The following is a 14,573-nucleotide window of genomic DNA, read 5'->3' on the forward strand; positions in this document are numbered from 1 at the left end:
TTGTTGGATGGTTCAAACACACACACACACACACACACACGCACACACACACACACGAGAAGTAATGCTGTGCAAAATGAAAGGTATTGTTCAATAAAGATCTCATTTTCAGATTATGACACACTCTGCCGGTGCATTTTGTCCAGCATGTAACAGGATATTACAAGTACACACACACACACACACACACACACACACACACACACACACACACACACACACACACACACACACACACACACACACAGACTCATTCATGCACACAATAACCAGCAACATTAAAACTGCCAAAACAGCTGCAGCCCATCAGAGGACTGGCACAGGACCACTCAGGGTGTACTGTGATATCTGGCACTGGGATGTTGGCAGCACATCCTTTGGGTCCTGTGGGTTGCAGGGTGGGGCATTCATTGATCGGGCTTGGTCCTGCTCATCTCCCAGACTGGAGCTACTGGACAACACCTCGGGCTCTTCTTTAGTAATTTTTGGGGTGTGGTGAGGTGTATTTAGAAACCACCGAGTGTGCGCTTGTGCTAATGTTTAGGTACACTTCAAAGTAACATCCAGATGAATGCCACCATCCAAGGAACATAACAAAGTGATAAGTGTCATTCATCAGTGGTTTACTGTTATGGCTGATCAGTGTTCAGAGTAGCTGCAGAGTCACTTGAGAGCAGGAAACTGTTTTGGGTTTAACTGGTGGTTATTATTCCACATTCATCCCCCTCACTTTCTTTTACTGCTCTCTGTTCATTTGTTCCTGTGTAAGTCTTTATTCTGCATTTCTGTTTACCACCATTAAGATGTTTCTCTTTGCCTTTCTTTCTTCCTTCCTCCTGCTTTTCCGTCATTATCACATTAGATCTATCTCCCTCCTTCTCTACTGAGCCTCAATCCAATTTTGTTGTTAAGTTACATATCCTCCTTCTCCCAGACAGCTCTCCTCCCTTGTTACACAGCATTCAGCTTCTCACCTATTCACCCTTCTCCTGCTGTACTTTAACACTCATCCACATTTATCTTCTTCTTTTATCTTGCCCCCTTTTCACAGTGTGTTTCGCTGCATCTTTCCTCCCTGCCTTCCTCTTTTGGAAGTTTCTCTCGTCTTCCTCCTCTTTCTGTCTTGTCTAATCTGTCAGGGGACAGCCCAAAGTAATTGTGCTCAGCATGAAACAAGGAAAAACAATCCATCTTGACTGCAGTGCAGCTCATCGGTAATCATCACAGATTACAAATATTTCCCCTTATTCGCAGCCATCAAAGGGGAAAAAAAATAGCTCTGACAGTAATAATCTTGTTGGCGAAAAGTGATAATTAATAAAATGAAGCAAGGCCACATTGTCAGCCAAATATAATGGGTGGTTTAATAGAGACCAGGATCACCTCAGTACTTGAGTCTGTTTTGATTAAGTGGTGATTTTTGTTATAAATATCCTCTACTTCGAAATACAGCTCTGCGGAGCTCAAACTGATTGTGACGACTGTATATATAATTTTAGACCATAATCATTTGTCGGTAGCACTTTATAATGTCACACTATTAAGCATTAGTAAGCTATTAGCAAGCACCTCATATCATTACTCCTCCTTAGTATTATTATTAGTAACTTTTGATATGTTTATCCATCTTTTACTGTTGCACCCTGTACACCTATAACTGCTAGTAATAATATAACTGTAAATACTAAGGAGGACTGATGCTAAATAAATGATGAAATAAGCACTTGCTTATACCTTAATAGGGCTAATAGTTAGACAATAAATAAAAGCGCTACCAATTTGTCTTTTTTTGTTTTTTTTGCTTGTACATTGCTTTAAACCTCAGAAAACCTTCGCCAAAGTCTTATTACTTAATCATGGGCATACTCTATGGTTGCAACCACTGCATACTGTAATTCTAATCATGTGACATTTGCTTCCAAAAATTGGTAATTTCACTAAAATCTGTTAGTGATTTGTTTGAAAAAATGATCTGTTCATTGAGATTGGTTAATTCTCTCCAACAACAAAAAGAGGAGTTTATTGTCACAACAAACTCAAAGTTACAGTCAAAAAATTACAGCTACGTGAAAAAAGAAAGGCCATATGCAGTCCTGCTGCTGCAGTGGTCCAGCCAAAGTTCAGGCCTTAACCCAACCGAAATGCTGCGGCGTGACCTTAAAAGTGCTGCGCATAAACAAATGCCTCCAAACTTCAATGAACTGAAGCAATATTGTAAAGAAGAGTGGGCCAAAACTCCTCCACAACAATGTGAGAGACCGATAGAGTCGTACAGAAAATGATTACATCAAGTTATTTTGCTAAAGGTGGTTCTACAAGCTACTGATTTATGAGGTGCGCTCAGTTTTCACAGCGCTGCACAGAATCCTGCGAAAACTTTCTTTTTTGCATGAATGTATATTGAAACTGGGGGGAAATGAGTAACAGTAACTCAGGAGGCTCAGATTTACACTGGGAGTAACCAGAACGGACAAGATTAGAAATGGGTATGTCAGTGCTCAGGTCGAGTTTGATGGGATAGTTAGAGAGCCGAGGCTGAGATGGACACGTGTAGAGGAGGGGCAGTGGATATACTGGAAAAAGAATGCTGAAGATGGAGTTTTCAGGCAGGAGGAAAAGATGAAGACAACAGAGGAGGTTTATGGATGTAGTGAGGGAGGGCACACAGAGGGTGGTGTGACGGAGAATGTAGGGATGGAGATGGAGAAGGAGGCAGATGAGCTGCTGTGTCGGCCCCTAAAGGGAGTAACAGGAAGAAGAAGACTGAATGACTTAAGTTGCCTGCTTAGCTAATTGATTCGTTATTTCAGTGTTTCGTTCAGCTGGAGCACTGGTTGGCATCTGGGTGCCGGCAGAAATAAAATAGGGGTAAGTAGGAGTTCAAGATTCAGTGTTAAGTGAAGCAGAAGTGTTTGTGTGTGTGCGTGTTGTCACTTTTGGCTTCACAGTGAAAAGTGACAGTGAAAAGAGACAAGGAGCTGACATGAGAAATGTTTGATTTGTCAGAACATTTTGTGCTCTGTCAGCTGAGCCCCGCTGACATTCCTGGGTTTGCTTCTTTTATTTTTAATTCAGCAAACTGGAATGCTACAATACCGTCCCCCTCCAAAAAAGACAAATACAAACTTTCACAAGATGCTCCTGTTGTAACTTTGATTTTCATTACTTCACTGTATGTTTAGATGCAGTCATTGGAGTACAAATTGGCCTGTTCACCAAAACTGCCAAACTGCTAAAATACCCAAATGTTCCAATAACGTTCCAGAATTATTTCCCAGATTGCTGTTGGTTTTCACAAAAACCTTCTGTCTTATGTTTTCTCGGTTGTTATTACACACTTTATTGAGCTTGTGCACCTCAGAAATCCCCTTTTAAACCTTTAAAAATAAACAAAGAAGCATCTTAGTCTTCTTTGAATTATTAATTTTAGAAGATTTCTAAAGCTAATTCGTGAATTGTTTTTGCAGCACAGATGGGTTTGAGACCTTCAGTATTAGAGCGTGCGAACTGTATTTGAATGTCTACATTCTGTTTTATTTATTTAAAATTCCTGACAGATGCTGGTTTAATCTTTAACATTAGTAAATTATATTAAGCTTTTACTAATTATAGACTTATAGAAGAAACTGCCTTCATTGATAAAATAATACGGGATAAATAAGGCTGTGTTTTTACCCTATTTTTTTTTTTTATCCACGATGCTGCATTAATCTGAGTCCTTATGTCACAAAAACCTACAAATTGCTGAAATGTTGATATGATCCTCGAAAAACGTGCAAATCTGTACAGTTTTCTCCTTATTTTCCTCAGTGAGGAATAATAAAGTCTCTTCTTGTTCTGATAATGTCTCTGCAAAAATCTACACTTCTCAAGTGCTCTTTCAGGTGCTCATTGGTACCTCTTGCCTGATATTTCCAACTCCACTGTATGATTTGCATCAGAGCACAAGAATCAGAATCAGAATCAGAATACTTTATTCATCCCGAGGGAAATTAGGGGTTACAGCAGGCAGCACGCTAATGGCGCATGCGCACTCACAAAGGAACCTTCTGACCAACTTTACACAAACATCACATTGGGCAGACATGTCAGAAGGTAGGCTGATAGGAAAAAAACAACGAAAATACACTACATGAGGTAAGAGGAGGAGAAAAAAAACTCCACTCAGACTGAGCTCCTAGTGGGAGAACAGTTTGATAAAAGAAAAAACACCTCAGCACAAAAGCACATGACTATCAATACACCATAGAAACACGAGACAAGCAACAGGGCGGGTAAAGGGTAAGAGAGAGCCGGCGTAGACAGCGCATCCGGTCCTGCAGCATCTGTGCTGGTCCAGTTGACTGCTATCATCCCCGGTAGGGCACAAGCATCGAAGGCGTTGGAAAGGGAGGGGGATGAGTGAGTGCTTATCAGTGTAAGTGTGTGTGTGTGCGTGTCCATAGTCTGGCTGAGACAGTGTCCTTCGGCCTATCAGGCTAAGTAAACAGTCCTCCAGCCAATCCAGGTGTCCTTCATGGGGCGGGAAGAATAGTCATCACACAGTCGTTATCAGGGAGTTGTTTTGGTGGGCTCCAGCCTTGGGCCTGCAGCTGGGGCCGTGGTGTCCAAATGTTGAATATTGTTGATTTCTCCTTTGTGAGCAGCTCGAATTCTAGCACTCCGAGGCTGGTCTCTCGATCTCCCGTTGAAGAGCTGCGAGCCTCCCCATGATGGTATCAAACTTCTGTTCCGTGGTGTTGTCAGTCTTTTGATTCTGAGACCTCACAACTGCAGTGATCCGTTCCGCGATGTTTTCCAACTGTCGCTCAAGGGTCTCATTTTGAGCAGGCCTCTCTCTGATGTTTCCCCTCATACGCTCAATGGTGTTGTTTTGAGCCTTCACAGCAGCTGTAAGCGTCTCCAAGGTGTTGACCATATTACGTTCGTTGTGAGAGGTCGCACCTCGTCCCGTCGCTTCGAATCCAGCGGGCAGCCTTGTGGGGGTTTGAACAGCCGGTTCCGCTTTCTTATTTCTCTGATAAACCAGGGCTAAGCCAACGCCAATCAGCATGAACCCTGTTATCATGGTTCCGAATAGGTAGATATCTTCAGCGTCCTCGATCGACAGTCCCGCCAGGCACACGGTCCTCCAGTTCTGCCACCCGTCCATCGTGTAACCGGCAGGGAAAGTCCCTCCAGGGCACTCAGGCTCTCCCGAGCCCCGACTTCTCGTTGAGAAAAGGGTGTCAATAGCACTCAGAGACCAGTTGATCAAATAATTCTCTTTTAGGTTTAGAGAACGACAGGACTGCAAGTGGCCATCAGACCCTGCTGCATGGGGCTTGTTGAAGAAGTGATGACATTTTACCAGAGAGCCGTCTGGAACAAATACTTTGAGCATCTAATGGAGCAGTTTATTCCTTCCAGTTCCAGTTCAGATGCCTGCTGGGTAGTATTGCATTAACAGCTGTGATGCGTGTTTTTTGTTGTTTGTTTTCCTTTTTGGGGTCTTTTTTGTCTTTGTAGTAGTTTTAAGACTTCTTTAGAGGGTTAGTGCACAGATTTAGCTTCTCCTGCATTTGTCAGAAAAGCATGAAACTGTCCACAGGTCATTTTTGCAAATTGTGTTATGGCCTATAGTTACATTTTAATGTTAAGTGACCTTCAGTGGATGAGGGAAAAGTGCATGTTAAATGTGTGCTGGGTACTCTGCAAGTTACCACCCTGGAAATGTTTTTCTCCATTTGAACCTACATCGTGATGCCTAAATCTGGTCAAAAGTCAAATGTGTGCATACTTTTCTTTTTGTATTTTGAGCAACACTTACTGTACATGTGTGCTTCAATTACGGGGAGGAGGAACATATAAGATTGTTTAGTTTAAATAAACAATCATATATGTTGTTGTATTTCTGTCATTTTGGTTCCAAATGAATCTGTGTGAGGTCTGTTTATTTGCCTGAATTGATGTGATCCCAGTCAGTGGCTACATAAGCATGTGCTATCATAACCAGCGTTGCTGTCATTACTCCAAGAAAAGTGATGTATTACACATTACTTGTTACTTTTATAAAAATGAATGCAGTACATGACTTAATCCCTCACCAGAGAAAGTAAATTGTTAGTCAATTTGTTACGTTACTTCCTCATTACTCTTTAACAGGAATTCAAATGCATTTTCACACAACCACCACAGGAATCCCAATCCTAATCAGGACACACGGTCTGTCTTTAAGTGCATCCATCTGAACACAAAGCAGTTGAAAACCAACCCAAAAAGACTGAATATGATTTGCACTGTGATTCTACTTTAGAAGCACGAATAGATAGAAATGAGGTCTACAAAGCTGCAATCTGACAGCTCATCACTGCCTTTGTTACCCATTGAAGATCAAGCTCTGGCTGCTGGCCTGGGGGTCAGTATACACTCAGATTTAACATGGTTCTTCACCACTTTATGTCAGCATGCTGCCCGTGCAGATGTTTGCAAAGAGCCAAAGCGGTGTTGTTTCTGTCCAGTTTGCACTTTACCATCGCGCACTTGTCTTTACTTGCAATAAAACTAAAAGTAATGGGGGGCAGGGTTCATATATCCACCCGTCACGCAGATAACTGAGGATCTTTTATAACAAAAGTAACAACATAATTCTGACTTTAATGTGTTTACTGAATTTAGTACGGTAACTCGTTAAATTACTGCATTACTGAAAAATGCAAAGGTATTATGGTGACTTCTTACAGCCGACACTGTTCATAATATCGACTCGTATATTGACTCGTATTAGTCGCCAGTTTCTGAAGACTGTGTGTTGTCAAAAGTTCCAAGTTGCTTCCGAGTTCACAGTTTATGTTTGGGAACTTGATATTGTTAAAAAGTAAGCAGGCATAAGGATGAATGATAAATTCAGCAAAATTGGGTAGTATTCAAATTAATTCCTGGGTTTCAAGGAGAATTTTAAGTGGCAGTCGACACCTTCCTGTGCACCCCTGCCTCTTGCACTTGCTTAAAGGTCCACATTCTGTTTTAAAACACCTGCTCTATTTGGCTAATGAGTAGAAAGATTTTGTTACCTACTGATCGCGGAGAAATATTCCCAAATGAATGTCACTATTTGAACCAACTCAATTACCAGAGCACTCTCCACTGAGCGAATGCCCATCAAAGGAAAACTTACTTTCCAGTTCTGACACTCTCCATCTTCTCTTTCTTTATCTGTTCACGTAGGTCCCTTCTTCCCTTTTGCCTTCGTAGAGTTTCCAGAGTTTCTCCAGTTGTTCTAACATCTGCTTTTTGGCAGTTGCTGTTATTTTCCAACTTGATTTTGTGACCAGTGGTAGTTGCAGAACTTAGAAGTGGGGGTTAGAGAGAATCAATCTAGGTGCTGATGTTGTCGTTATTTTATAATAACAATCAACATTGTGCAGTCATGTGCTGGAAGTAATATTTGACAGGATAGTGTACAGATAATGTGCATTATCATGTCAGTTATTATCCTGTGAGTACAGGATTAGAAAAGAGCATATCAGAGGGACAGCTCAGGCTGGAGCTTGGAGACAAAAGGCTGAGCTGGTTTGGACATGGACAGGAAGGATCGTGGATGTATTGGACAAAGGGTGTTAAAGATGGAGCTGCGAGGCAGGAGGAAAAGAGGAAACTCTCAGAGGAGGTGAAAAGGGGTTGGTGTGACAGAGGAGGATGCTTGGAATAGGTGAGATGGAGGCAGATGATCCGCTGTGGTGACACCCACAGGAAGCAGCCAAAAGAAGAATCATTTCGTCATTTTCTTGCACGCATAACAGAAAGCTCCGTTTATTGTGCTTGCTATCTGAAACACCTGTCTGATTACTGAAGAGTGAAGTGTATCAAAAACGCAAAACAACCAGGGTTTGGCCTCTTTGGCCTTCAGCATGAAAATCAACACTGTCCAATAATCTAACCATAGTTAATTTGTCATCCTTGACAATACATTTCTTTAATGAATGATTTCTATTTTTGATGATTGAGGTTGAACTTGCTTTTGTTTAACTGTAACCAGATAAAGTCAGTAAACAGACTATAGAAGATTTTTATCCCAGTGTTGTGGTTATTGAGCGTCAGCATCACCACACACCTTTAGTATAAATTTAATAGATGCATGAGTATGGATAGAAATAATGGAGCATTACTGGAGATTTATGTACAGTAGCATTAGTCTAGCCAGTGATGAATTTTTAAAACCAAAGTTTGCAAGCATCCTTTGGCTGATTCGAAAGATAATGATAGATTATTTCAAAGGCTAAATGTTTGCTTAGAAAAAGAATATTTCAGAAAGTTTCACCTTATCTCAGCTGTGTTTGATGTGGCGTCCAGAGACTTCCATGTATTTGAAGTTCTGTTATGTGATTCACTCTGATAACTCACGAGTCGCCTCTGTTCTTCACAAACACACACACACGCACACGCACACACACACACACATGCATCATTTTTTTAGCTCATAAACTTGAAAGAAATCCAGACGTGAAAGGCAAAAATTGAATTGTTGTTGAAATTAATCAAATAGAAACGCTAAGAGAGTGTGTGAGAAAGGGATGTTTCTCCAGTCCATTAGTGCACTTTAGCATTACAGAGCTGTACTATTCAGTTACTTTTGGAGAATTTTAGAAGCAGTCCATTGATCAAGAAGACACGAGCTTGGCACTCACAGCTACTCAAATGCAGGCAGGATGGCATTAGGGTAATAAAGTGAGCAGCAGCGCTCCAAAAAGGCTGTGTCCTGTTATGTAAAGTGAAGTGCAGCCATAAGATGTCTAATAGTGGGACGGTTATTTTATGATGTCTTGCTCTCATTTTTGGCACAATGTACATTTGCCCTTGAAACTACAACCAAGAGGTAAACTATAGCATCCACTTTAGACTCGTAACACGCAGGAAGCATTTTGACCATTTACTTCTAGGAATTGTTAATTTATCACATGGGATTTGAAGCCTCTGGCCATTGCTCACATCTCAGTTTGTCTTTCGTGTATTCGCGCTGAGGAAATTCCTGGTCTCCAGACAACGCTGCTGGAAACCTCTCCTCACTCTCTCCCACTTACTGTTTTTAGACTGGTGGCAAACGAGGCAGCATCACACATGCACACATACCTTTCCTCATCTCTCGCACTTTCCAACACTTCCTTTTCACTTTGGTGAACCCTCTCCCCTTTGTTTCCTCTTTCATAGAAACAGCCACAGGGGTGTTCCCTCAGAGCTGCAATCACAGTCAGGGAAAGTGTGTTATCCTCTCTGAATATTCACGTATATCAGGGTGTGTGAATCTATTTTCTGCCTGTTCTAGGGATTTCCATGCTGTAGGACCCAGACATCCCCCCAGAGCTGTGACTGTGTGTAAGAGTATGTGTGCATGCTTTTTAGTGTACGCTCTATCATCATCTCCTTCAGTGATTAGGACTGTCTCTGCCCCAGACTGGGGTTTAGTCTTTTTTCACTCCCATGGGAAATGGAGACTTGAGGCTGATTTGCATGCAACTGTCTCTTTTTTCAGTCTTTGCTGCACTTTATAGGATCGTCTGGATGTGTGCATGTGCACGCGTATGCGTGCTTGTGTGCATGCGAGTGTGCAAAATTGTCCTTGCTTGCTCGCTTGGTAGGGTCTGACCAGTGCTGCATCTGGTTCCGTGATGAGAGACATCTGCAATCGGGGACTTAACCCGATTAGAGAGGTACGATGGCCTGGGGGGAGCAAGAAATGGTTGAGGCATGGTTGGATGGCTGAGAAGAAAAGATGGAGAGGTCACAAACTGACCAGCGGGCTACAGACGTAGCAGCTGGAGCAGGGAGTGCTTTAGGTGGAGAGTGTCCTGTCAGACCTCACACCTTCACCTGTGGAGAAATCTCAGTCTATCTTTGGTGCTGTCATTTTTGCACATTTCTCCTTTTCCTTTTTATCCCCGTTGTCTTTTGCTGTCAGGCTTATTTTTTTCCTCTTCCTTTAACCTCCTTCTGTCCTGTCTGCTTTCCATTATATTCTTTGCCCCTTGCCCTCAGCCTGTAATGGCACAGACTTTAAATTTATCTATTTTCTCTTCATCCTCATCATTGTTACCAGGCGCTTTATGGTTTTTTTTCACTCTCTTCCTGTCTTTTTTGTCTCCTGATGGCTGTGCACACATGCATACACTTTTCCCACACTCTCTTCCCTCATCCTTTCCCTCTGTCTTGGTCATGTGGGGGCAGTGGCACTCACTCATTCCAATTGACAGATTACTTTCCTAATGGAATTTAATTATTTATCCCTTCCTCATGGCGATTTAGCCAGGAAAAGACCGACAGCAGCAGCAGCAGTGTGCGGGAGGACAGGGCAGAAGGGGAAGGCGAGGAGGGGGGGGAGAGAAAGAGAGGAAGGGAGAGGTGCTCATTTCCTCCTGTGGCAAGAAACTGGATCACCTCCGTTTTGATTTGGAGAAATGTCATTCAGCGAGAAAGGGAACAGGAGTGAGGGATGGTGAAAGAAAAATGGAGGCAGAAAGACGCCAAGAAACACAAATTCATACAGAGGGAGAAAAGAATGAATGACAGGTGGCTTGTGGGCAAAACGTGTGAGTATGAATGAATATACATACATTTTACTGCATGGATAACACTCATGTGAACACGGAAAACCTGTTTTTATCACACAGGAGTTCATGACTTACACCGGATACTTATTCTAAACTTAAACACAACTATGATTACACAACTCCCAAACATGAGCCATAAACATTAAGTCTATTGCTCTAAATGGCTGGTGAGTCCCAATAATGTGACACTGAACAGATTTTTGTCACCTAAATCTGAGGGGTCACTCACACCCAAAACCATTGCGGGGAAGGTGGGTGCTAGACAACCTGTCTGTGCTTTCGTCTCTGTACCTCTTCACTCGCTGTCGTACACACCTCAGTCTCTTTTCTTGTGTCTCCTTTTTCCGTCTTCTTGCCGCGTCTCTCCCTTCCATCTTTTTGGCTCTCTCTCTCTCTCTCTCTCTCTCACACACACACTGGGGATCCTAATTAAGCTTGGCTGCTCTTTGATGTTGTCGCCTTGGCAACAGTCACCATGACGAGGCTGGGTCTGCACACTCTCTCACCAACTCGCCCAGGCATACACAGATACACACAAGTACAGTGCACGCACACACACACACGCACATGCAAATACGCGCACGCACACATAGGCTGTGTGAGACCATTAAAGAGTACAGCCAGCGTTTGACCCTTGGTGCAAATGATAGCTTGCAAAATGGCTCAGGTGTGTGCGCAGGCTACATATGTGTGTATCTGTACACATGTAGTCAGCATGTGTGCATACATGTAATAGAAGTAGAACAACATGCAACCGACCGTGCTAGACGAAGGTGATGATTAATGTGGAGGTGCATGCATGTAGGTGGTTGAGAAAGCTTCAGTTCGGCTTCATCACGACAGTGACCAGGTGGCTGTGACACACATACAGCTGTCATGGCCGCTTGCTCTTTCATTTGACCTCTTGTTGTATTTGTTTTGTTTTCCTAAATAAATGTTGGTGTGGGCTAAAAGCCCTTGAGATGAATCATGTGGTAAAGAGCAATTGTTAGCACTGGCTGTTTCTCCAGGCAGTACATCAATTGGTAAACTCAGCTGACTTCCAGCGGGGGAGTTCCTCATTTCTCTCCCCATGCCCCGACCTTTCTCTTTAGTCTCTGCTTTCTGGTTCTCTCTCGCTCCTTAACCTTTTCTCCCCCCAGCAGTAATCTCTTTACAAATTTTACAATTGAGTCCTAGCATTTTGTTTTGAGAGGTGAAAAATGTATGCCAGTGCACTGCAAAATTCCAACTTATCCCAAATGCAGAGCTTCAAAAATGGTGCTTTCTTAAAAAAAAAATATTATTTTGCGTTAACAAAAATAATCCTCAAATAAGTCAAAAGTGTCTAAAGAACAAAGAGATTTTTTGCAGTGCCCTTTCTGACCTGATATTTCCTCATTCCTATCTTTATCTCTTCATTTCCTCTGCACTTCATCCATCTCTTTCCTCCTCCGCCTTCTCCTCTCATCAACCCCACCACCTCCTCCTCCCTAACCCCTAGCTCTTGTCAGCACCGTCTGGAGGACGGCCCCCGTAATGAAACCTGCTCTTACCACTTCCTTATAACGATGGCTTTGGTGACAATATCAAGTGTAACCACAGCAATTACAAACCCGAACGTCAACGTACGAGGAGGGAAAACCACAATTAAAGTGGCCTTCTTTATTAAACTTAAACTTTCTGGCCCACTTACACAGCTGAAAAATGTTCACACCCTACAACACAATTTTTCTAATTTTTTTTTACCAATAGTTAACAATAAAAAAAAGGATCCAAGTTTAATTTTAATGAAAAAAGTCCACTCCGTACCATCTGCAGACTCTTGTTTATTTATTTTCCCTGCAAAAAATAAACAAATAAATCACATTCATTCAACTTAGTTTCGCTCCATATTTTTCCCCTGGTCGTCCGAGCCCCATCTGCAGTGGCTCAGTGTCCCACCGGTTTCAGAGTCATCGCTGGCATGTGCCCATGAGACCGGCTGAAATCACAGCATACTGCCCTTGTTTTTTAAATATTGTCTCTCTGATCATTAGAAACCTGTTTAGCTTAAGAGCCACTGCTCCAGATGAATCAGCATCTTTGGTTTAATTTTAGCAAGAGAAGAGTTTCAGGTTATATGAAAATGAGCCAAAGCACTGTGTGGGGACTGAATAGATTACTGATTAAATGGATGGTGTTTTCCATCTCAGGGAAGACATTTATTCTGAATTGCAGGTGCGTTCTTTAATCATCAGATTAGTCAGCTGTACTGATGAGAAAAGGACCGTGCCAACCGAGCATCACGATGAAAAGTTTTCTCAGCGACACATTAAAAGAAGCGTAACTCCTTTCCCCAACTGACTATCCACATGTCCTTCCTGTCCCCGCAGCTGTTTGTCATCGACAACGGAGCAGACGACTGGCGAATCGCCATGACGATGGAGAGGGTTCTGCTAATCGCCCTGGAGCTGCTCGTTTCTGCTGTGCATCCGGTGCCTGGGGACTTTAAGTTTCAGTGGCGGGCACGGCTGGCCTTCTCGTACGCGCCTTCGCAGGCCGAGGCTGACCTGGACATGGTGCTGAGCGTGCCCATGTTCCTGCGCCTCTACCTCATTGCCAGAGTCATGCTTCTGCACAGCAAACTGTTCACCGACGCTTCCTCCAGGAGTATAGGTGCCCTCAATAAGGTCAGGAGAGTTTTAATCTTGTAGATGTTTCTCTGAGCGGTATGCCTTCAAAAGTGTGGATGTGAAAGGTTTTGCTGGAAACAGGTGATGGAGTTGTAAAGGTATTAAGGTCAAGAGTTCTCTCCTCTGAATTAAGCCTGTGTCTATGTTGTGCCTTTTATCCTTGGCCTCTTTCGCTCTAACTATCTGAAGTTCTTCCTGCCCCTTCTGTCCTTCTAGTCCAGCTGTTTCTTTTCATCTACCGCTTCAAATCCCCTTCCTGTCCTTTTGTTGTCACTGTGCTTAGAGACTTAGATCTAAGCTGTGGTGGATCTTTCATAATACAATATGAGATGAGAGTGTGAAATGGAAACAAGTTATTGCATACAGCTCAAATGGGCCATGAAGAGAAAGAACTAGAATGAAATTGCAGTATGAGTGCAGAAATATGTTGAAGTCGTGCAACAAATGGCTGATGCCAGATTTGTAATGACTTTATACGACAAACATTGCTGTAAGATCAGGAAGTAGAGATGTTGCATGTTGCAAACGTGCAAACTAGATGGAGGAGAGCAAGTGCAGCGGGAGAGATATAGAGGAGATTTTTTTAGACGAGTAATTTAGCAGGTGGCGCGTGTATCGGCGACGGCTCTCTTCTGACCCTCAGGCAGCATCAACGTGGAGGGAAGGTGAAGCTGCCACTGAAGTGCAGCTGTAAATGACAACTCATTTATCAGCTGCTTTAGCCTTCCAGGGCTCAAGCATCAAATGATCCATCTGCCAGAAGTTGATTGTCTGCCTCTTATTGATGAATGAGCCAGAGATAAAAAAGTACACTGACACAGGCCAGTTACTCAAAGACACCGTATAACCTGACCTGAGTCAGAGGGCAAGCCCTGATCTCGACTCCAATTATAGTGGAGATTCTCTGAGTGCTGCTATCAAAAGCTACTCAGAGGACTAATTAGTAAAACATCAAGTCCGCTTGGGAAACAGTGTGCAGGATAAGGATTCAGAGCAGCACAAGATTAACTCCTGGGGAAAAAAAGTGAAGCAATGTGTGTATGTGTGTGTCTCTAAATGTCTTTTAGGTCCATTTTAACACGCGGTTTGTAATGAAAACCCTTATGACGATCTGCCCTGGGACGGTGCTGCTGGTCTTCAGCATCTCTCTGTGGATCATTGCTGCCTGGACCGTACGAGTGTGTGAGAGGTTAGCACTAAAGCTGGTCCGTTTGCGATTGTGATTTGGTGTTTATTGCGTGTACATGAGCGTACATGAGTGTGAGTGTTGGACTGTGATCAGATGAGGAATTCAACTCAGAAATTAAATTCAACTGGCAGAATCTATAATCTGAGA

General features: G+C 42.8%; 1 protein-coding gene across 1 annotated transcript in view; it reads left to right on the plus strand.

Annotated features, from left to right (window-relative positions):
• Nucleotides 1-14,573, plus strand: part of kcnn3 (potassium intermediate/small conductance calcium-activated channel, subfamily N, member 3) — a 62,593-nt gene that overhangs the window by 21,648 nt on the left and 26,372 nt on the right. Inside the window, 2 exon segments of the mRNA XM_080895874.1 lie at nt 12,938-13,234; nt 14,305-14,426. Of these exon segments, the coding sequence (XP_080752000.1) occupies nt 12,938-13,234; nt 14,305-14,426 (419 nt within the window).

The sequence above is a fragment of the Rhamphochromis sp. 'chilingali' genome (genome assembly GCF_963969265.1).
Source record: "Rhamphochromis sp. 'chilingali' genome assembly, chromosome: 11".
Classification (NCBI taxonomy): domain Eukaryota; kingdom Metazoa; phylum Chordata; class Actinopteri; order Cichliformes; family Cichlidae; genus Rhamphochromis; species Rhamphochromis sp. 'chilingali'.